The sequence below is a fragment of the Falco peregrinus genome, chromosome 13 (assembly GCF_023634155.1).
Source record: "Falco peregrinus isolate bFalPer1 chromosome 13, bFalPer1.pri, whole genome shotgun sequence".
NCBI classification, from domain to species: domain Eukaryota; kingdom Metazoa; phylum Chordata; class Aves; order Falconiformes; family Falconidae; genus Falco; species Falco peregrinus.
Genome location: NC_073733.1, coordinates 10,207,691 through 10,231,715, shown reverse-complemented (window position 1 = coordinate 10,231,715; position 24,025 = coordinate 10,207,691). Strand labels below are relative to the sequence as shown.

Here is a 24,025-nt window from a genome sequence, read left to right as displayed (position 1 = left end):
CTGCCTTGGGCTTGTGGGGTGAGGGGTTCCCCCTTGGCTAAATCAGGTACCCGTGTGGGTGGGAAGGAAGAGCTGCAGCACACCTCCATCTTTGTGCAAAGCCCCCTTAAGTCTAAAACCAGCTGTGGTGGGTCTGTGCTGAATTCTTCGATAGTTTGCTTCTCAAGCCAAATGAAGGCCATAAAAATATCTGTTAATTAGCTAGCAAGTACCATGTCATTTCAGGAAGCCAAAGTAAAGTTAACCTTCATTGCAATGATTTTTCAATGATTCGTTCAGTAATGAAAGACCAATGAATATTTCATTGATATATGGTAAGTGCTGTTTAATAAAACTGAAGGCCTAATAGTGGTGAAAATGTGAAGGCACTTAGTCAACCAATTATCAGTGGCTTTATACTAATGTTAAAACACCCTTGCCTCAGATATGAAGTCAGGGTAATGCAGTTATGATATGCTGTTTAATGAAGGTGCATTGCTGCTGCAACCTTGCCTTAATCTTGCAATGTCTGTTGCCACCTGACACACATTCCTCCTGCTCCTTTCTCCTGGCCACGCATACAGGTACAGGTAAAACAAAGGGGAAGGACTTCACCTTTCTTTCCTTCTTTATTAGAGTAGGCTGAAGTCTAGGTGAAAATGCTTGTTGTTAATGGTCTCTTTCTGGTGGTTGATAAGAAGAAAGGACTACTAGACACTCTAAGGAGACAAAATAATAAAGCAGTAGAAGGGGTTAACGTTTAGCACACAAAGAACTGAAGTTTTCAAACAGACTTTGTTCTGAATCAGTGCAAAACCAAAAATTCCAGTATTTTGCTTAAAGGAAAATATTGTCTTAGATAACTAAAAATATTTTGGGGTGTACATATCTATACACACACTCCAAATACACAAAATTATTTTGAATATGTATGTGTATATAGATATTTAAGTATAGATTATAACACAAAGTGGTGAAATACAAAATCACTTTAAAAAAACCTGAAAAGATAATTTTAACATTGGAAAAGCAACTACTAAATTAAATTATTCAATATGTGCCAGTTTGTCAAGGCATTTAAATGTCAATGAAACCTTGTATTGCAATAAAAATACAGTAAGTTTTACATAAAGTTTTAGTGCCGAAATAGACCACTGGAGCATTACATCTCTTTTGTTCCTTAAGAAGCGGCTTATACCTAAAAATTTTGTGGACCAGAAGTTATCCTTGTATTCCTGTCCTATAATAGACCTCTATGAAGTGTGTGCTCTGCAGGTGATGACATCTCTGTTGCTATTTAAAGGAGCCGTTTAGGTGCCCAGGATTTAGAATCAGTGGGTTTTGACTGGGGAAGAGTCTTGTCTGGCCACAAGGTGGGCAGCAAAAACCCAGCACTGAGGTCAGCATCACTTCTAACATAATACCCAGCTGATCAGTCTCTTCCCTCTTCCCACTAACTTTGGAGATAAGGAAGTAAACTGGATATGGCCTTGTTTTAACGGGTGTTACTGTGACACCTGTGACCCAGCACACAAGGACCACAGTCCAAACTCAGGTCTCTCATTCCTTCTCTCTGGAGTCTCAGAAGAAAAGCTCTCCAGCTGGCTCAGAGTTGTTCCATGATGCTGATATCTCGCCTGTCTCCTGGTGGCCCTAAAGATTGTCGTGGGCCTGGTGCTGCCACTGGCAGTGTGTGCTCTGACTTCCCCAGGGCTACTCACTCTGCAGTTTCCTCTTATTCCCCTGCAATTTTGCACCAGATGGGAAGAGAGGTTGCACACCACAGAGCAGAGACCAAACACCATCAGGGTATGGCACCACTGGAGACAGATCAGCAGCCTGGTTCAGAAAGAGGAGACAGCAGGATATTCTTAATTTATTTATTTTTTAACAAAGTAAAACTTATCCATTGCCATGAAGTGCAGTCTGCTCAGGATCTCAAATCATTCAAAAATCTCAGCTTGGCTTACTGGAATTTCTGCCCACTTTTGTTTGAAAGGCTTGTGAACCTCTACAAAGTTGGCCTGAGTTCCAGGCTGGCAATGAAACAAATTTTCCCTGGTTTCATTACAGAAATGTTTCCCACCTCTAGTGACAGAAAGCACAAAATAGAGAGATTTAATAGACTCACCACAGTAATAATGGCTGTGCACAACAGGGTAAATCCAATGAACAATGTGCTTTATTTGGCAGAAGTGCGTCAGCTTGTTCTAAGTGGCTCTAACAAAATACTCCTGGTCTCCTCAGATACTTATGATTTTTAACTGCTCCCAGACCTAATCTAGTATAGTTCAGCTCTTCTGTGTATTAAAGATGCTGTGGCATGTCAAGTAACCAGGATGTTTTGAGACTTAAAGAGCTTGTGCTGTAGGATATGCTTAAACTATAACACATAAGCAGTGTAAAATGCTACTAGCTGCTGAATTAACGTGGTTCTAGTTCTGGGAAAGAAATGTATCACAAGAGCCTGTTGTTGAGCACAGGTAACAGCAGAGCACTGCTGGAAAATCTGCAGCAAAAGCTGTTGCCGTAAATGCCTTCCAGCCAAGGCTGTGCCACTGTGGCAGCCTGTCCCACAGCACCTGCAAGGTATCAGCACAGCAGGTCTGCGCCCAGCCTTCATGCTCAGGACCATTGACAGTTGCTTCTAAAGCCAAGAGGAGGAGCCTTTCTATCCTGGGGTTTGAATCAAGCCCATAGTGAGTCAGAGTGAGCTTGATGCTTTTGCACAGCATGAGGCACCAGTGGCTGCCTGTTAAGAGAGGGATTGCAACATCCCTGTCTGCAGAGTTTTGGTGTCTTTGCTTCATGCGGAGAGTGCCTGGAGCATCTCGGCCCTGTGTTTCAAATGTATTCCACAGCAAGTCGAATGCATTTGTTTAGGTAAGTGGTTCCAAATGGGAGCAAGAGAGGGATTTTTGGAACCCTTAATCTTGTTCATTGAAACAAATTCATCACAGAAACATGACGGGATGACTCGCACAACTGGAATGCTACAGTGCATGACTATAAACTCTTCAGAAAAGATAGGTAGGTAAGGAGAGGCGGTGGGGTAGCCCTGCATACTGGGGGGGTGTTTTGATTGTCTAGAACTTAATGCTGGTGATGATAGGGTTGAGCGTTTATTGGTAAGAATCAGGGGAAGGCCCACAAGGCAGATATCATGGTGGGAATCTGTTACAGGCCACCTAACCAGGATGAACAGGCAGACAAAACACTCTACAAGCAGCTGGGAGAAGTCTCACAATTGCTAGCCCATGTTCTCGTTGGGGACTTCACCCTACCGGGTGCCTGCTGGACACACCGCACGGGGGGGGGAAGCAGCCCAGGAGGTTCCTGCAGTGTGTGGCACTGACCTTCCTGGCACAGCGGGGCAGGGAGCCAGCCGGGGGGATGCCCCGCGGCGCCGGCTGCTTACAGACTGGGAAGGGCTGGAGGGGGATGTGGTGGTCAGAGGCCGCCTTGGGCACAGCGGTCACAAAGTGATCGTTTTCCATTCCTGGGGCAGTAAGGAGGGGGTCAGCAGGACGGCTGCCTCGGGCTTCCAGAGGGCGGACTTTGGCCTGGTTAGGAGCCTGGTCGACAGAGTCCCTTGGGAGGCAGCCCTCAAGGGCCAAGGGCTCCAGGAAGGCTGGACGTTCCTCAAGAAGGAAATCTGAAAGGAGCAGGGGCAGGTTATCCCTGTGTGCCGAAAGACGGGCCGGCGGGGAGAAGACCAGCCTGGCTGAGCAGAGCTTTGGCTGGAACTCAGGGGGAAAAGGAGAGTTTGCCACCTTTGGAAGAAGGGGCAGCAGCTCTGGAGGACTACAGGGATGTAGTGAGATTATGCAGAGAGAAAACAAGAAGGGACAAAGCCCAACTAGAACTGAATGTGGCTACTGCTCCAAGACAGTAATAAACATCTCTATAAACACATTGGCAGTGAAAGGAGGGCTAAGGAGAATCTCCATCCTTTATTGGATGTGGAGGGAAACGTAGTGACAACGGCTGAGGAAAAGCCTGGGGCACTTCATGCTTTCTTTGCCTCAGGCTTCAACAGCAAGATCCGTTGTTCCCCAGGTGCGCAGCCCCCTGGGCTGGAAGAAAGGGATGGGGAGCAGAATGGAGCCCCCATAATCCAAGGGGAAATGGTCAGCAACCTGCTAAACCAAGTCTACAGGGCAGATGGGATCCACCGCGGGGTACAGGTGGAGCTGGTGGAAGTGCTCACCGAGCCACTCTCCATCAACCAGCAGCCCTGGCCAACGGGGAAGGTCCCAGCTGACTGGAAGTCAGCAAATGTGGCACCCACCTACCAGAAGGGCGGGGAGGAGGATCCGGGGAACTACAGGCCTGTCAGCGTGACCTCGGTGCTGGGGAAGGTTCTGGAGCAGATCACCCTGAGTGCCGTCACACGGCACGTGCAGGACAATGGGGGATCAGGCCCAGCCAGCGTGGGGTTATGGAAGGCAGGTCCTGCCTGACGAACCACATCTCCTTGTGTGACAAGGTGACCTGCCTAGTGGCTGAGGGAAAGGCTGTGGCTGGTGTCTGCCTGGGCCTTAGCGAAGCCTTTGGCACCGTCTCCCGCAGCATCTCCCGGAGACACCGGCTGCCCGTGGCCGGGGCGGGTGTGCTCTGCGCTGGGCTAAGAGCTGGCTGGGCGGCCGGGCAGAGCGTGGTGGGGGATGGGGTGACATCCCGCTGGCGGGGGCACACGGGGTGTCCCCAGGGCTCAGCGCTGGGGCCGGCCCTGTTTGATATCTTTATCGATGACCTGGATGAGGGCACTGAGCGCACCCCCAGCCGGTCTGCGGAGGACACCAGGCTGGGGCAGTGCTGCCCTGCGGGGGGGCAGGAGGCCCTGCCGGGGGTCTGGGCAGGCCGGGCGAGGGGCCCAGGCCGGCTGTGTGAGGTTCAACCCGGCTCCGTGCCGGGCCCTGCCCGTGGGGCACAGCAGCCCCAGGCAGCGCTGCAGGCTGGGGCAGGGGGCTGGGAAGGTGCCCGGCGGGAAAGGGGCTGGGGGGGCTGGCTGGGCCGGCTGGGCAGGAGCCAGCCCTGTGCCCAGGTGGCCACGGGGGCCAGCAGCAGCCTGGCTGGTGTCAGGAGCAGTGTGGCTAGCACTGGAACAGGCTGCCTGGGGAAATGGTTGAGTCACCATCCCTGGAGGGATTTAAAGACATGTAGATGTGGCACTTAGGGACACAGTTTAGTGGTGGACTTGGCAGTGCTGGGTTAATGGTTGGACTTGGTGATCTTAAAGGTCTTTTCCAACCAAAACAATTCTGTGATTCTATGAATTTTCGAAGGGAATAGCTGTGTATGAGCATTCAGCACTGCACAGCTCTAAACATGGGCTTGCTGTGCTGGCCTCTGCACTCCCTGCAACCAGCAGGCAATTCCTAATTGCTAGTGTTAGAATTACAGGAAAATCTGTATTAGAACATTTGTGCTGCACTAGGTAGGTAACTTAAAACAGTGCTCTGTACAAAAGTGTGTGGATGAACTGTAGGCAATTAGAAACAAATCTCCATAGCCAGTCTTAAAGAATCCTATAGAGATATTCATAATCCTACAGTACCCTCAGCTCCTAATACTGCTTTACGGGGTGCTTTAAGACTTGCACTTTACTTATTGTGGTGACTGTATTTGGAGCAAACTGTCATTGTGGTTTCCACAAAATACTTTGATAATAAGCCAATATTGCACATTGAGTGTTTTCTAACTGCCGTTGCAGCTTCTGGCAGCAGGTAGAAAAATCATTACAGCTATGAGATACTTCTTTCCCTGAAAAATTGCTCTATTTTTATGATAGATATTTTTTTTTTTTTAAAATAACAGGTTCGTTTATAGGGAGAATTAAATCCCTTTTTATTTTCAATCATTCCTGGTTTATAAGCTCTCCTTTCTCATAAAACCAGGAGATACTACTGCACACTCTCCTCTGCCTGGGGTCTAGAGTTACTTTTTCAAGTGCATTTAGGATGGCAGTGAAGTGGGGTGTGTGAGGGGGACTCACTCTCCCTTTACCTCTCACAGGAGCACAGAAACACCATCACCCATGTCTCTGAGCCCATCCCCCGTTGGCTCTGCTGGAAGCAGCGCGGGCACCACCAGCTCCTCCTCAGCGGGGACCATCACCATCCCTCAGCGCATCCACCACATGGCTGCCAGCCACGTCAACATCACCAACAATGTCCTGCGGAGCTACGAGCACTGGGACATGGCTGACAAGCTGACTAAGGAGAACAAAGGTGCCCAACTCCGCTTCTTTTTTTTCCCCTTTGGCTCATCAGCTTTAGCTTGCTTTCTGTTCTCGTAGGCGTTGTTGGGAATTGGACCCAGAACCACCGTATCTAAGAGCACAACTGTGACAGCTTGAGCAAACAGACCAAATCTGCTTGCTGGTCACTGTAGCCAATGCATATCTTCTCTTGTCAAGCACAGAGGGGGGATGTGTAACACACACTGAACATGGGGTTATCAGAGCAGCTGGCAAATAATTTAGCGAACATGAGCCCCAAGTGATGGGAGCTTTTGAGTCTGCAAATTTGTTCACAGTTTCAGCTTCTCGTAGAGCACCGAGGTTATTTTCAGACTGCTTTGTCAACTGGTTTGACTACTATAACGTTAGCCAGGATAATAAGCAAACGTTAGATGTTATGTTTGCAGGGAGTCCGATTAGGAGATGTCCACTGAAAGCCTTGACCTTGACTTTCCTATGGCTGGATTGCAAATCTGCTTGGCTATTCCTAACAAAATGTAAGTCTTTACCACAGTCATTTAAAAGAAATTTTGCCAAGCAGTTTGTGGCTGTGTTATATTGAGTATAGTGAAGTGGCTGAGATGTTACCAAAGGACAAATTTGGCGTATTGTTGGCCAGCTGTGAACGTCCCCATGATAATGTAATTATTCAGAATCCAGCTTTGGGCTTACACAAATCATTGACAAAGCTTTCTTTGACACTAGAGGTACAGAGACTAACTGGGAAATATTCTCACCGTGAATTGGCTCATTCTCTTAAATTATACTGAGATTTCAGATGGCTGACTTTTCCTGACAAATGTGCTCACTGTATGCAGTTTGATCTTACTCCCATTAATGTCAGTGGCAAATTTCCACTGATTTAGAGAAACTAAGCTTGAGATTTATAGAGTTTTATGTCTGGATGGTGGGTCATAATGATCTATCCCTGGATGAGGAACAATAATAGAAGTTCTGTCCAGTCCTCCCCACTGCTTCTTGTCTTTGTTCGCATTGGTTAATTTAGTAGCAGTACAGTCATTTTGGATTTTTTCCATAGCTGCATCCATTTTCACAAAATGTGAAAGTGATTCCCTGTCAAATGTACTGCAGAATGTTACAGTGGGAATGCAGAAGGATGCCCTGACAGGAGAAAGAGATGGTGATAGTCTTGTAATTAGCCCTGTGTGTTGTGGAGTTGTTAAATGTTCTACTTGGTATTGAATCAAAATAGCTTAGGCATTCAGCCAGCAGACAGAAAATGTACCCAGCCACTGCTGTTATCAGTCCTAGAGCTGGATGAGAAAAAACCTGCTGACTCCCTTTCTGCATTTTCCTCCCTACACTCTTCTTTGTTCTCATTTTGATTTACGATTAAATAAACCCAGTTCAGCAATGCCATATAGGAATGGTCTTTATTCAGATGAGCAGTCCCTTAGTGGGACTGGATGCATGAATAAGGGTTTCTCACATGAACCAGACATCTAGGGTTGTGCCCTGTTCTTGCATATCTTGTTACACAAACTGCAGCCATGTTAGAAGGAATGGAAAGTTTGTGTTACTTCAAATTTCATTTAAGCATTATAAACCATTGGAGAGAGATCAGTTTCATACATGTTATAGCATGTCTGTCTTTACATTTTGTCTGGAAAGATACCTCATTTCTAATTAAGTACTCAATTTAAAGTTCTATGCTGAAACACAATTAAACTGCAAGTTGAAAAATGCGTCGTGTAACAAAAAAGTATGTAAGAACCGCTGTGGTACTCTGCAAATCTTCATCATGTCACGTGATAGATTCCATTTACAGAAGGATATATTTAAGACCTTTGATGTGAAGAATGTTACAGTGTTTCATGAAACCTAGCTGTAATTATTTCAGATGTCATCTGCAGCTCTCAAATAATTCAAAACACCTATGTCTTGCTGGCTGGGACAGGACTTGCCCCTTTCCCAATAGCTATCTCTAATCCACCCTTGCCAGCCAGACCAGCTGTTGCAGTGCCCAAGCTGTGGTACACCAGTGTGCGGACTGTGAGTTCAAAAATCCTCATGAGAGCAAACAAGATATGTGCAAAGCCCAGATTCTGCCATGAGTCCCACATAAAGGAAGATCTCTTGGCCTCTCTGTCAGGGGGTTGGCAGTCAGTTCATCACAAAAAATGAGATTCTTCCCCCTCCGTGCCCTCCCCCCCCGAAATAAGAATGGTCTCAAGAAACAAACAAACAAACACAAGCCCACAAAAAAAACCAAACCACATTTAAGATAAAAATGAATTTTCTTTTTTAAAAAAACAGATCTAGTCACTTTTTTTTTTCAGTCAGCTTGCGTTTTTTCTGTTGTCTTCTGAATCACGAGGTGTGTCTTGCCCAAGAACATATCCCTGATGAGCTAATAGAGATTGGTATAAAAATGTGGGCCCGTGGTTGTAATGTTTATTAGCCTTTACCTCTGGGTCTTATTGCTGTCATAGATGCTTCTTAGGTCATGCCCATGCAGACAGAAGAGATTTCTTCCACGTTGTAGGAGCTGTGCAGCCTCCGCTTGTCCACAGCTGTCAGCTTAGGTTTTGTGCTCCTCTGAGTATGGCTGCATGCTCCCCATTTGGACTTGACTCATGTCCAACTGGCTCAGAGCAGGAGACAGAAGCCTTTCTTGTCAGCCTGACAAAAGATGTGCCATTAAAATAAAAAGGCATAGCAAGAGAGAGAACAACAGAACTGTGAGCCACCAAGCTGATCATGTTTGAAAAGGAAAGTGGGAACATACTGCTGCGTACCCCTGGTTGGGTTTCCCCTGGCTGGTAGAGTTCAGAGCATGTGGGAGAATAGATGGAGTTTGTCATAAACTCTGCATCTGTCACAGGCAGGGCTAAACTGCAGGCTTCCCAAAGCCAGCCCATGGGTTGGTTTGTGTTGGATCACCTGGAGAGCTGTTCACCATTTATAACATCAAACTCTCAGCTAACTTTGCAAAATCAGATTTTTTTTTTTAAGCTTCCAAAGATAGCAGCACTTTTTTGCTACGGCAGAAAACTCTCAGCTCTGTAGTAACAAAGTCCTATTCTTTCACGTATGAATTTAATAAGTGGCTTCAGCACTTGTAGCTTTTTCAAGAAATGTTGAACTGAAATTGGGCTTTAAGGTGAATTCTCAGTGTTTAAAGCAATTATTATCTATTTGAGCCTAGGATAAGATCTCTAGAATGCAAGCAAGACAGTGCATTATTTCACTTCTAAATGTATTGATTTTATACTGGAGGAGGGCAATAAAAGACAGAGGAAGGAAGATTAAAAGTAACTGCTGGCTGCAGCATCTTAACACGACTGGTGATAGCCCTAAGCTTTCATTCTGCTTGCCTCCAGCCAAATCACTTTGTGCTGTGATACTGCTGTAGCTCCCAAGCTGACCAGGGTCAGGCTGTCAATACTTGGACAGAAAACCTCAAAGCGGCACTTACTTGCTGAAGAAAGTACTGATACTGATTTTGTACCCAGCATCTGCTCTCCCGAACTGCAGCCAATATACTGTTAGCTGGCTGAATGCCATGCGCTGGATTTTAGATAGGGTAAGGGTGTAAGGACTCAGCCGCTGGTTATTGTGATTGTTGGTTGTTATCTGAGCTCTGGGGGGCTTTAGCTGAGAGCGGGCTCCCACTTGCCTAAATATAGTGTCAGTGTTGTCTATGTGGGAATGCCTGTGCACCAGGGAGCAAAAAGACAAGCTGTAGGAGAACAGAGGAAACAATCTGGTTCTCCATTGAAAGCATTTACGAAGGTCTGTTGGCCCTAACAGGGTTAGTCGTTCACCCAGACAGCATCTAACACTTGGCATAAAGTGGTGTGGTGTTTCCTATGTCTCTCTCTTTACTGACCTCCTGTTAACCCTCCCCAGCACCAAATCCCAGTAGCCTTACCCATCTTTTCTTTCCCCTTATAGGTTCCTGTCTCCTAGATGATATTTTCCTGCTGCATTCCCTCTCTCCTATTCCTTCTTCCCTCCCACCCCACACACATCCCCTGGGGCCTGCAGGTGCAGCAGAATGAACAGAAGGCCAAAACTGCTGCAACAGCAGTAACAGAGGTTGGAGGGTGGGGAAAAGAGCAAGCAAGGTCTTCTGCAAGACCCAGACTAGCTCTTCATGCCCAGGAGAGGGTGCAGCATGGAAAAGGAAACGCCACAGTTCACTGCCAGCTATTTAAATCATGCAGTCAGCAAACCTAGGCTCAAAAAAACTGAAAGTGCAGATCGTCAGAGCTAAAGTAAGACCATTGGCAACCACTCTTACTATGTTGTGGTTGACTGCCAACATGGATAATCTAATTTGGTCTGTTTAAATATATTGTTGCCTTTGTTTAACTTCTTTCCTACCAACCATGTGCTCATGTGTGCCACATCCTGAGAACTCACTAATTGCACTGCTGCTACTGAGTGGGAAATCATGGTAATACCCGTATTTCTGTACCATTGCCTGAAACAGTGACTTCTGTTTCTTGTATATTGCAGAATTCTTTGTAGACCTGGACTCAGTGATGGGACCCTTAACACAACACAGCAGTATGACCAATCTGGTTCGTTATGTTCGCCAAGGACTCCACTGGCTCCGCATTGAGGCTCATTTGTTGTAGTGACTGCTGCCCTGTTCATAACATCCCCATTCTTCTACCTCTACCAGCGCAGAGACGATCACTGGTGGAATTCCACTCATTTTTGGAAGTTTATTCATGTAACTTCATTTTTATTGCCTTTTTTAATATCCTATCTATTGGAAGTAGAAGTCACCATAAATGGAACTTATGACTCAAGAGCAGTATGTGTTGTACCATCTAATCATTTTCGACAATTTTCTATTCCTTGTGTCTCCTGGATCCTGCCATCCTTATGTGCTTTATGGAACGGTACATTCCCTGCAGTATTGTTTTAAGTCCATGCTGCCTTCAAGTGAAAACAAAAAAGCACTTTGAGAAGATACGGATTCCTGAGAAATAGTACAAAGCGTCTTAAATATTTGAGGGTATATATGAGAAGTCCCTTCTGAAATAAATTAGTAGAAGTTATAGCTATTCATTCAAAATCATCTTCTGAACCTGAACCAAGCTTTTCGACGCTTAATTCTGGCATCATTACATGACACAGTACATTCCTAAGATTTCATACTTCCTATAGGCTTAATCTCTAAAAGAGAACATTGACTATGTTACAGGTACATAATGTAAGATCACCAAAGGTGTTAAGAGGTAAAAGGTTGAAGGAATGCCTCATTAAAGAGCGATGACACTATGCAATGAGGTTTTCATATTCCATTCTTCCTGTTTATTGTTGGCTTAATTTCAGCAGGCAGCAGAATTTATTGCAGTTTTTAGGCAATTTCAAAATATTAGCTTTCATAGTCTTATCTACCATTCCTATACTAAATCTGTGAATTTTATTTCAGTTTTACTGTTTAGTCTGAAACAAATACTCATCCAAGAATTTTCTTCATAGAACAATCTCTCCTTGCATAGTGACTCAGTGAAAGCAGATTTTAACAGGACCGCTACACTCTAAGCATTGATATTGTATGTAAAAGTCCATTAATAAGTGTATGCAGATTCTTCATGAAACTCTCTAGTTTAACTAACCAGCTACTGTTGAAACATTATAATTCCATGTGGCATCAATTTTCACCTGTTTTGTTCATTTCAGAGCATTAGAAACAAACAGTATTATCTTGCTATCTTGAAAACAATGTCAAATTAAATAAAATCACCAGATTTACCCAAAAGCAATATAACATTTGTTTAATAATGGCCATGAATTCTTCAGTCAGATTACCTATTTTCCAAGCTCTGCATCTGTTTACCCATGCTGTCATGTTTTGGACCATTCCTTTAATGCGTGAATAATAATGAGACAATTCAGATAGAATTTCAAAGCAATTGTGAATAAATTACACCATTTCACATTTGCTCTTTCCTCTTCTTTTTTTCCCCAGTTATAAACTGCACTGCTCTTCTGGTGCCACTGCAAGAAGCGCTGGTGCATGAAACAAAACAAAATGAATTTATATCAATAATTCACAAGACTTTAAATGGTCTCATCTCATTCTTGATATAACGCCTGCATACCTTACTGAACTGTAAATTCCATTTCTATAAACAGAAAATGCTCATAGCAATGTAAATATTATTCTGTCTCATCTCATTGAAATAATACAATATGTGTATTAAATGCCATCCAGATATTAGTTAATTGCAATTACCTTCTGCTATATAAACTTGTATATCCTTTAATCTGGTGAGTTATTGGATTCTACTCACTGGGTTGTGACCAGACAAATAGAACAAATTTGCATTTAAAAGGTTCAGACTGTTACAATTTTTAGAGCAGGCCTTGGATATTGGCAATAAGAGCAGTTTAAGGACTCTGCCCAATGCACATTTCAGACAAACATTACTGTTGCTGTTGTATATTAGCTCCCTGTAGTACTACCTTTTCTTAAAAAACAGTAATTCCTAATATTTCTTTCCACAAAACTGTATTGTAAATGTAGCCAAGGTGTGTCATTAGAGAAATCATCCAGTTAGGTTGTCTGCAAAGGACATTTGCAGAATATGCACATCCTATATTATCTGCAGGTTCCTGCTCCTGAAGTGGTCAATACACTCTCATCTGTTCTCTGAGGGTTTCGGTAACGTGGCTGAAACGTGAACCTGACCACATTTGTCACGATCATTCTGGCCCCAGTAGCTAATGAACAAAACCACAACAGTGAGAACTCTTCAGAAATGTAGATGAAAGGTGGTTGTTGACAACACCTGAAGTATTTTTTTTTTATTTTTTTTAATAGGGTGGATACTTGAGATGAAGTGGTATTGGGGTGGTTTTGTCATAAGCCAGTTTTCCATTCTTTTTGCAAGATCTCACTAATGAGATTCAGTAACTATTTAGTCTAATTAAAGTGCATTGTCGTCACTTGTTCCTTTAATGTAGACTGAAATCCTAGACTTCCATGCATTTATGAAGGATAGCGTCTTGAAATACAATCTTCAGACGTAAGACTGTTTAAAGAGTTAGCTGCAGCTACTCGGTAAAGACAGTGTGTTATCTTTCCCCTGTTGTTTGCAGTAAACAGACACCTATCTCTAAATTTACCCCAAGTTCACAATCTTTTGCTTAAACAGCTTAAGGAGTTAGCCCACCTGATTTTGTATCCCATGACTTAGTTTGAAATGTATGCTGAATCAATGGCATGATTATAATAAGTCCAGCAGTCAAATCTAGCATCACAAGCCAACTTACTATTTAGCCATCCTGTTTCAAAAGCAGCTTAGAAACAAATTAAATATGGGGAGTGAATTGCTGTCTTATCCCTGGGGATGATGCTTCTTTTGGGTTAGTTATTAAGGATTATTGCACTTTTACAGGCACTATATTCATCTCATTTCAAATGCCAACATGTCATCTTCATGGAATCATTTTACCCCTTAAAATATTACTTCCAGAGGAGTTAATCAAATGAGATTGTTTCTTTGTTTCAATCCATGGGGAAGCAGCATGTGTTTGCTTGGGCATTTGCTATATCTGCTGTAAACACTGCCTACTTCAGGCATTCAAACTCATGAACCAAGCACCAAAATTTACAAGATTGGCTTGAGATCATGGGATTTTTTGTTTAAATAAACCTTTTTGGTTTTGGTATTGCCTTCTGGATACTGAGCTTTGAGACTGATTTCATGACATGATTTCAGGCATTTTTCAAGCATGCTGAGGGCCAGAAATGACACATTTGTTTTTAATAGCGATAAATTGGGACAGTGATGTAATCTCTTGATTTCTGCAGCTGGGGTTTAAGAAGGACACCAAGCTTCAGAAAAAATTGCCAGAGCTGACAAGACTGTCATTTGTGTCCCATGCTTCAGGAGCAATATCAATAGTTCAGCGGTGAAAGGAGCGTGCCAGTAAAGGGCTAAAAAGAAGCATTTGGGAGCTCCGTTGGCATGAGATCCAAGGGCAGCAAAGTCCTCAGTGCTCAAGTGAAGCATTTACATAGCACTTAACCTCCATGTCAAGAGCTGCAGCAGGTCTTAAGTGAAGTATTTGACAAGGTGCAGGCAGAATATGCTGCTCTGAGTGCAATGAGTATCTCTAGCCATGTGATGTGTGTTGGGTCCTTGAGAGCAGGGATCAGAGGCAGAGCCTGAGATGCTGTTTCCCGTATGGACCATGTTCCCCTAGGCAATATCCCACTGGTCACGGATCTCAGCCATGCTCCTTCGGCTCCTTTCAAAGGACAAATTGCCCTTCCCACACTTAGCAAGCTAACAGTGTAAATGGTTCACGCTGAGCTTGAATAGCTGGGTTTGGCCCAGTATTTGTGCTTTTTATTTCATTTTATTTTATTTCATTTTGTCTTATCCTTTTTTTTTAAAGTCATTCTGGTTAAGTTTACAGCCTTTTTGTTGATAGTGTTAGTGGCAACTTTCACAGCTTGCTTCTTATAGCTCAATTTCACTTTTGCTTACATGGTCTTTGGACTTTTAACCATTTACATAGTCTCTCTGTGAATATATTGTCTAATTTATAAATTATCTCCTTTGAAAGACAGGGACAGGTCTGTTGATATCAGTGTGGGGTTCTTTTAAGAATAAAGATGGAGATCGTCATTCCTCCTAAAGAAACAAAATCTGAGAAACTGAATCTGGACCTTAATTTCTACGCTTTTTTAATTTCACAGATTTTATGTTGTTCTTCCATTATAGCAGTTTAGATTCACTGACAAGTTTTTAGGTACTTTGGAAGAAATGTTTTCATTGTAATTTTATCAGTATTTAATGCTGTCTAAATCAAATTATTAGTTTTGTGAGTGCAAGTTAAAAGACAGCAAAAATCGGGCTGGTAAGGACTCTGACTTAGGTATTAATATACTTGTTTGCTTTGAGTTCAGGAGAAACTCCAGTACGCACAGTACTGAAGCGACTGTGTCTGTGTCTGTGTGTGTGCACATACACACTCACACACGTATGGATTTGGATGTGGATTTGCAGCAGAAAGTCCTTGGTCATTACTTCATAGCACAGGAAAAAGAGATGCAATAGCCATGAAGGGAAAACACTCTTACCACTGCCGAGTGGCAGCAGAATTATTAACGTGTTGCTCTGTAGTTTGTGTATAGTCCTGTTTGCGTCTGTTGTCTCCTTGCAGGCAATGAACGCATGGCAGAAAATAGAAACATCTCTGTCATCTTGGTCCTGTGGTCCCTGAAGTCAGTGTCAAAACTGAATGTGGTGTCAACGTATTATTTTTCAGAAGGTTGTCATTTGCAATAGACCAGTGTCTTGAAATTTTGAGAAAGGCAAAATATGTCACAAGTCACCAAAGAAAATTAATTTGTCATTTTGAAGCAAGTGTAGAAATGCGCTGCACGTGGGCAGGCCCGCCGGCTGAGGTGCCATTGCAAAGGGCCTTTGCCTCTCGCAGCATCTCTCTGACCTCACCGGAGTGCGCTGGGAGAGAGGCAGAGGGGATGAGGATGAGAAGCCAGTCCACTGTCCTTAAGACATCTTCAAGCTTTACTTTACATATTGTTTTATAAACACAAATAAACCAAGTCTTCTTAATGTTGGGAGGGCTCAGTTCCTCTGTTTCTAATACTCCTCCTGGACTTCCATGATATAGCCAGACAGTGATATGTATCACTCGGTAATAGTGACATATTTTAGACATATCACTTGAATCTCGTAGCCTACATGTATAGGCTAAAAGCTCAGTTAGGCTCTCCATTATCGAAACCCCTCTGCTACTGAATGCAAAACATTCCTGCCTGACTTACAGAGTAGCCGTCTTCTCTACAGTGTTCCTGTCAGACCTGCCTTTCTGATGGACTTGGTAGCTTTACTTCAGCCATCCTGTGTCAAAGATGTTTTGGCTATTTCTTTTGTCTTCCAAGATCAGTGATTCTGATCATCTCACACCAGTTTAAACCCATGGTGGTAGTTGTTGAAGTCAGAAGAGATTGAGTTCAGATCTTGTGTATATCCAGGGGGATCCTGTGGCTCTGCAGATAGAAATGAGAGGAAAATCAGGTGCAGATGAGTTACTGCCTAAAGCTGGTGTCGGGTGAGAATCGCACCTGGCCTCATCAGGAGGCACTTCAACAGAGTTACTATGAAGATAAGCTGTGCCAAGAACCACGGGGTATGTAGCAACATCTCAGGCAGCTCATTGACACTGTAATCATCTTAGGCAACAGTAAAGATGTGAAGAGTGTTTTAAAGAAACTGGGGCAAGTTGGTGTGGTCTGGCATTATGAATTTAACCTGAGTGTGCTTCTGGGGAAAGGGGATTCATTACTGTTGAATTACTGTCATTCATTATGTCCCGCCAAGTAACACCTATACCATGGTATCCTACAGAATCCGAATATGGCACCATCCCATCTGATTCCTTTCTCCACCTCAGGGTGCCACCACATGTTGCAAAGAGCTAATGCTTGTCACTGCCCTGAAGTCACCATGCAGTTAAAACATTTTTCCCTTACAACTGCAGCAAGGACCAAGGCCAGGGACCCAGCAGCCAGCTCAAGTAGCGATGTGTGTACTCAGTGCTTTGGAGAGCAGCCGCAGAAAAGACCTGACCTTGCCTACCACAGAGCTCCCTGAGCCCTCAGCTTGCTCATGGTGTTGGACTACTACAGGTCTGCACAGTGTGAATCCCCATATAGCCCTGGCCACGGTATTGGTGTGCAGGAACGTGTTGGGGGACCAGTGCTGTGCCCAACAGGGCTGAGGGACCCCAGCCCCACTGCCTGGGTACAGCAGAGCTAAAGACCTAAAACCAAGGTCTTGGTCCTCTACGGCTGCAGGTGGGACTTGGATTTGAGCACTCACTTTTACTTGCACTGCACCTGGAAACACCAAATGAGCTGACAGAAGTGGTGCATGCAGTAACATCATAAACCTAAGGCAATATTCACTGTATGCAGAATTGCATTTTCAGTTGTAGTGTCCACAGGACCACTCGTGCTTAGAGGACTCTAGCTGAGTCCTACTGATGCCAGTGGTAAAAGCCATGTGAGTGGATGATGCGGCTGTTTGAGACTTGTTTTCTTCTTTGATTTTAACTGAGTTCCCTGCTATGCAAGTTCTGTAAGCTCTCTTTGCTGGATATAAGTTTACTCACAGTTGTGTGTCACCCTGTTGAAATTCCATTGAAAAACCCATCAAGCAGAGATAGCCCTAATTTCTACTCAGTTATTTTCTTCTCTGAATTAGAAGGAAAGTCAGATTCTGAGGTGAATTTCATTGTTTTAATGGACAAGAGTAACTGCAATGGACCAAACTTTGGGCTAAGCAAGTGTAAAGTAACTTGGCTCAGCTTGTGGAATTCATGGGACCAAATTCTGCTGTCATATGGCAATCATGCAAGTCTTATGGAGCTTGCTGAGCACCGTTTATCAAAGGAGAAGCTAGTTAACAAGACTGGCATAGCATTACTGGAGTTCAGTTGATTGGGCCAGAACTTCAGTTGCATTAACCCAATTAATTCAATGGAATTACACCGATATTTGTTCTGGCTGGGCATGCACCCCACTGAAATTATTTCAAGGTCTCTGGACTAGTGCTGGAATAATTGCAAACTTGCTCTTCAACCAGACCATATGTTGACTCAGCCCTTGCTCAGGGAAACCACCACTGACTTCAGTGACAAATAACGTGGAGTTACGGACATGAAGAAGCCTTGACCCACTGGCAGGAGGCATTTACCCTTGAATTTATGAATGAACTGAACAGCGGATAGCAACACACATGCTTTATTTATGACAGAGGTAGAGTGCAAGTTCCTCAGCTGGTGTAAACTGATACAGGAGTACTGATATCAGTGGAGTTAATCCAATATGCACACATGGAGGAGTAAACCCTCTAACCCCAAACTAATTTTTGCCAATATATCTCTATGCAGATAAACTCCCAAAGCTTTTTTCATCATGCCTTTTTTACTGATCGCGCCAATGAAACGATTAATGTACCATAATCCTTGTCTGTAAGGAAATATAGTACTTTGCAAAGCTATGCAGTATAGAGCACATCATAAAACTGCTTTAGACCACACAGTCTGGAAAAGTGTTGTCAGAAATGAGACTAACAGCGCAGCTTTTTATCTGATGTCGATTACACTTTCACCTTGCACTTCCACCACTGAGAGCTTTACCTGTGGACTGAATGACGGTTATATGTTTCTGATGACTGTGGGCCAAAGCTTCAGCTGATGTGCCTTTAAGTAGCTCCATAGATGTCAGTACTGATTTACACCAGCTGAAAAACTAGTCCTCTCCCTTTTCATACTGTGCTGTATGCCCTAATACAACTTTATAAACACATACTAAAGCTGAGTATATATTGAACTGTTCTGGTTCAGCACCAGACAATACCCGCTAAAAGAACTGGAGGGTAATTTCTGCCTGCCATCTAGGCTTGCATATGTTTTGGTTTTAACTAAAAGGCATGTTGCAATTTCATTACCTCTGAGTTTAAATATTTACTGGCATCAGCTTGCACAGAAAAATGGCAAATAAATTCAGACGTGTCATAAATGCTCTCAGTCTAGAGATGGAGTCTGTTACTTTAGTTCAAAGACATTGCAGCGGGCTAAAGTGGTTTTTCTAAGCCAAATGTTTTTTGTACATTTAAAAGTCACGGCAAATATTTATCTAGGCCCGATTCTGCCATTCTTCCCCTGAGCACCCTAATTGGCAGGTTGCTCCACTGAAGTCCACAGGAGTAACTGTAAATTAGTGCTCAGCACACAGATTGCAGAATCAGGCACCGAATATGTTAGGCTGATGCAATCAGGAGTTTAATTTTAGCCATATGTATCATTTGAGGACGTTTCAAAATTATGTACCTTTTATCCAAGCTGACAGTCCTTGTAATTCCATGAAAAATTGTATAATTTATTCCTGTCTGTATTTTTGACATCTCTGGATTGCATATCTTCTACTGAATCTTAAATGCTGTTTTTTTAAAACCCGCATTCGAAAGGTCTAGGCCATATCATTACAGAATATGAAAACGAGTCGAAAGATCTGGTTATTTTTTGCTTTGGTTTTAAGCTCTCCTTTGATTTGTGTTTTGACTTTGGCTGTGGTACTCCTGGTATTTTAAAAATGGCTCAATTCAATTTGCGTTACTTCCTGTCTTCTGGGGGGAAAAAAAACAAACAAACAACAAAAAAGAAAAAAAACTAAATACAACTAAGGTTTAGGAAAAGTAATCCTGGCAAACTCAGTGGATGTTTTCTCTTTCTAGTTGTCTTCGTTTCTTAACCTAGCCATGTGGGGAGTAGTCTAGTATGCGCGTTCTCTTGCCCACCATTTCTGGCTGTTCTGGCAAATGCTACTTTTTCCTTTTGCTCCCCCCACCCCCCATTTGTGTGTGTGTGTGCGTGTGCGCATGTATAATCAACCAAAATATCAGGAAAATTTGTATATGCTTTCTTCTGGCTCCTGGAAATAGAGCAACATTATGACCTTACGGTCTTCCAGCAAAAGTCAGATTTAATTTCTGCATTGCAGTGCAACTGAATTAGCTATTGGAATTAGATTATGGTTTACTAAATGGCCCTTTACCTTACATTCTTACTTTTTATTTACTATTGAAGTACCCTTTTTTTCCTCATGTGTGCAGATATCATATCAATAATCATTGCAATTCCACAAAGTGTCTTTGTTCTGAACAAGCATGTTATTCTTGTAAAGTTTTAAGTATAAGTTAAGATGTTTTGTACAGACCAAGGTAACTGTTAAAATGTCAAGCAATTACTGAAATGTTGTATAGTTATAAAAGTTTGATTTCTTTTGCTTTATATGTATAAAATTGTATCTTGCCTGTTTTGCTTTGTATTTCCAGCGTGTTGCACAATTACGCATTTTGTTTACATTTGTTCCTTCTTCAGAAAAAAAGAAATAACAGTAATACTTTATGTACAAACATTTTAAATGTACTTTTGTTGTTTTTAAACACAATGTCTCTGTATAAATAATATTGGTTGAACTGGTACATTTGTGTCTCTCATAGAGGGATTAATTATACTGCCAGTGCATTGAATTATTTAAAAAAAAAGGTAAAATAAAATTTTTATGAAAATGTAACCCATTTTATCACTATAAATTATTCTGTCTTCTGCTATTTTCTCATTCCCCTCCCAAGATACAGTAAGTATGGTACAGTAAGTACTGTTTGTGGGAGAGCTGTCATTGGTTTTAATTTTTAATCAATGTGTTTGTGTCATTGTGGAGACTTAAAACGACTTGATGTTAGAAAATAACGTAGCGCTGATACCAGCTGTGAGGTAACAGGATCAATAGTGTGTTTTCCCCATCCCCGAGGGGCCTCAGCTGCAAGTCGGCAGCCTAAATCCTGTCTGTCCCAAACCCAACCTAAAGAGCAAAGGAGCCAGGCTTCAAAGGCAGGATTTTTTTGGTTGCTGGCTGACAAGCAGCCCAAGGCTCCAGCGTGACTAAAGTGGTGCAATTCAGCGTGCTGACCCTCTGCACAGGGGTGCATTTCTTCCCAGGGGCTTCCCGGGATGACAAAACTAGAAACGCCAGGTTTTATATCATCATTGCAGAAATAGCTCTAAGAGCCTGTGCCAAGAATACCAGCTCAAAAGAGATGTAAAAAGCTCTCAAGAGATGCGAAGCAGCATGTGATGTGGCTGCCCAGCGCCGGGCTGAGTGCTCGGTGCTGCTGAGCATGGAGCAAGTGAGGTCAAACCGCCCGCCGGGGAGGGACGCACTGCCGTGCTCCCGACACAAAGTCCAGCTCGGGCCGCTGTCTCTGAGCAAAAGAAGCCGTCACTGCGGTTTGCTGTCCAGCCCCTCGCACTTACATTTCTGCTTAAAACCTTTTCATCTTCATCTGGCGGATTGGGAGCTCTGGAGGTGCAGCAGGAAGGCAGGGCCAGGGGGCAGCTGGCGGGGATGTCTCAGCCCATGGGTGCCGGGGAGGGGGGGCGGTGAGCCCAGGATGCAGATGGTGTTGCAGAAGGATGCTCTGAGAGACGTCCCAGTAGCCGTTGGGCTGCGTTTAAGGCTGACCATTTATCGTAATGGCCTCCTTAAACAAAGGGCCAGTCACCGATATCCTCCAGTTCTCTGCACTGCTCTGATCCCATGGAGCTGCTTAAAGCTGTCCGGTCCAACGAGGCTGTGGCTTTTCCAGTGTCCCTCATCCTGTTTGTGTAAATAGTTACATGTGAAGAACATGCTAGAGCCCCAGCCCTTCTTAGCAATGTGTCACTTCAGAAGAAAAGCTGGAAAGGGGCGTTTGGAGCTTATTGTGTATCACATGTGCCCATTTTGCATTCAAGGAACCAGAAAACATCCTCTCTGAATATCTCAGACATCTTTTGGGTCAGTGGGAGGGAGGACAGGTCTGTTGCTGCCTGCACCATTCATTCCCCGAGTCCTCACCATCCTCTGGGTGTGCCCAGAAACCAGTTTGAAGCTTGACTTCAGATAGGCAGCTCATGTCGTTCCCTGCATATGTAACCTTGTAATTGGCTGTGAAGTGTTCTGTGATCCTGCCTATGAATGATGAATGGCTCCACATAAACCTGTGCTACACAGCACTGTTAGTGTGACTCCAAAACTCAGAAAAAAAGCCCTCTGGGAAAAAAAAAAAAAAAAAAAAAAAAGAATTATTCATATAGCCAGTACGGGGGATTCCCACAGTAGCAAAAGCTGCTGGCCTGCTGGATGCTGAGATGCTACAGGGAGAATTGTCTCCTCCGAACACAGCAATGACAGAGGTAATGGAAGGTGGGCATTTGGCTGCTTATTTTCCTACACAATTTCACCACCTCAGGCAAGGTACTGTGTGCCCTTTTCCCCAGCCAGGGAGACATCATCCCTCCCTCCCTGGTTGCGTGGAGCTGAGGCACTGGAGTAGGATGTTGGTAAGAGCTATGCAAGGCTCGAGAGAGATGGAAGCACTACAATTGCTCAGCCAGCTAAGATGATTTAACTGCACGACTCCCTCAGGAATTAATTTGGCCCATGACAAGCTGCTCTAGACCACGGGATGTTTGGTTGCCAGCATGAAAGACGTAGAGGTTGTGAAGCCTTATTTATATCTGAAAAGTCTGGCTGGAGCTTCCTGCGGCCCATGGAGCTGAGGAGTAGGAAGCACAGCCCAAATCCTTTCGCTAGAAGTCTGAGAGTCTCTTCAATCCCTCCTACGTCGTCCAAAAGGAAAGCAATGCAGTATCAACTCCATGTAATAGAGAGGAATTTCATTTACCAGCTGCATTTCAAAGTGAATTTAGATATCCTTTTATCCCTTTGATTGAAAAAGGCACATGTGCATGGGGAGTTTCAGGGGGTTTTCCCCCCCATCCTCCTCCCACGCAGTTCGAAGGCCTTTATTACAGCTAATGTAAATGTGTTCAGCACACAAACCACATGTGAAGCTAACATTAAACAGAAGTTCGTGCTCATGTGAGCTACAGAATAGTCCCTGTTGATATTTTTAGGCATGTATGTAGACTGGCCTTCTAAAAAAGAGATGTTTTCTCTCTTTAGGGAACCTGTAGACCTAGCACACGAAAACAGCTAAACACAAGGAGGAGTTAGTAGGTTAGAGCTCAGGAGCTGTACTTCAGAAGAAAAGAAATTACCTGACAGCATTGGCCTTCCTAAGCCAGAAATATTTGGCAAATTTGGGCACAAACCTTTAGGATCACTTTTCCTTCAGGTTATATGTCATTCATCTGTGAAACCAACTTTGGAGCTGTTCTCAGCTGCTTTCTGGTTACGTGTCTTACGCACGAGTTTGCCCGCTGTCCCTGGGCACCTTGTGTGTTTTGCCAGACTCAGTGATGATTGATTCACAGCTGCTGGCATGCAGCTGCCTGAAAATGCGGTTGCTGGTATTTATAGGATTACATGAAGGTTTGCTCAAGAGTTTACATTTTGAAAAGATAATTTGAGTGAAAAAGTAAAAAAAAAAAAAACAACCGAAAACCAAACAAACAAAACCCACAAGAGCCACCACTACCACCACCATTTGCTCCCCATCTTTCAGCCAGCTGCAGGCAGATGGGGGTCACCCTTTTGGCTGGGGGGTACTATGGGGAAAGGGTGTGGATGCACATGATGAAGCCACATGAAAAATGCTCCATTTTCCACTTTCTAAGAGAGCTTAGAGAGTCTTGCTGCCCCGGTGCCAGGGTGCCAGCCTCCCTCTGCCCTGCCACCCTCAGTGAAAGCGCAGTGCCAGCTGCTCTCTCTGCCTGCCGGCTCTAATCTGCTGTGAGAATGCAGCCCCCCAGTGTTTGCTGTGTTTGAAGGGCAGTTCCCACCTGCAGCAGGGGCTGCTGGAAAATTCTGCATGCCCCCAGTACCCCTTAGTGCTGATCCCAGTCTTTGGGCAGCACTGGGAGCCTTTTTAACTCTCCATTCCAAGGAATGTCAGCCTCACAGTAGTACAGCAGAGAGCAAATACTGCAGCACCTTTTTCTTCCTGTATTTTTTTTCTTTTCTTTTCTTTTCTTTTTTTTCTTTTTGGCAACTCTACATTTGCTGCCTATCAAGCAGGAACTAAATAAAAAGGCTGTTATTGTGCTTCGAGCCATCAATTTAAGAGCAATCACCTATGCGTTCGGGATGTGCTGGCAGGGAATTATCCGCAATGAGAAGCTGCTTGCCAATCAGTGTTGTAAAAGCCCCTTGGCTTCAGCTGTACCCAGAAGTGGATGGGACTCATTAAGTGTAGCACTCAGATCTCCCACGCCCGCTATAGTTTGGGAGCTGATTAGCCAAGAGGAGCCTTCTCCAGATGCGTG

The 24,025-nt window shown here is 43.9% G+C and overlaps 1 protein-coding gene across 3 annotated transcripts in view; it reads left to right on the top strand.

Moving 5' to 3' along the window:
• AFF2 (ALF transcription elongation factor 2) overlaps positions 1-20,330 on the top strand; it is a 351,452-nt gene extending 331,122 nt beyond the window's left edge. For all 3 annotated transcript variants that reach the window (XM_055818362.1, XM_055818361.1, XM_055818363.1), the window contains exons 20-21: positions 5,998-6,212; positions 10,709-20,330. In XM_055818362.1, the coding sequence (XP_055674337.1) occupies positions 5,998-6,212; positions 10,709-10,830 (337 nt within the window). In that variant the 3' untranslated portion in view covers positions 10,831-20,330. The remainder of the gene's footprint in view (positions 1-5,997; positions 6,213-10,708) is intronic.
• Positions 20,331-24,025: the final 3,695 nt, after the last annotated feature.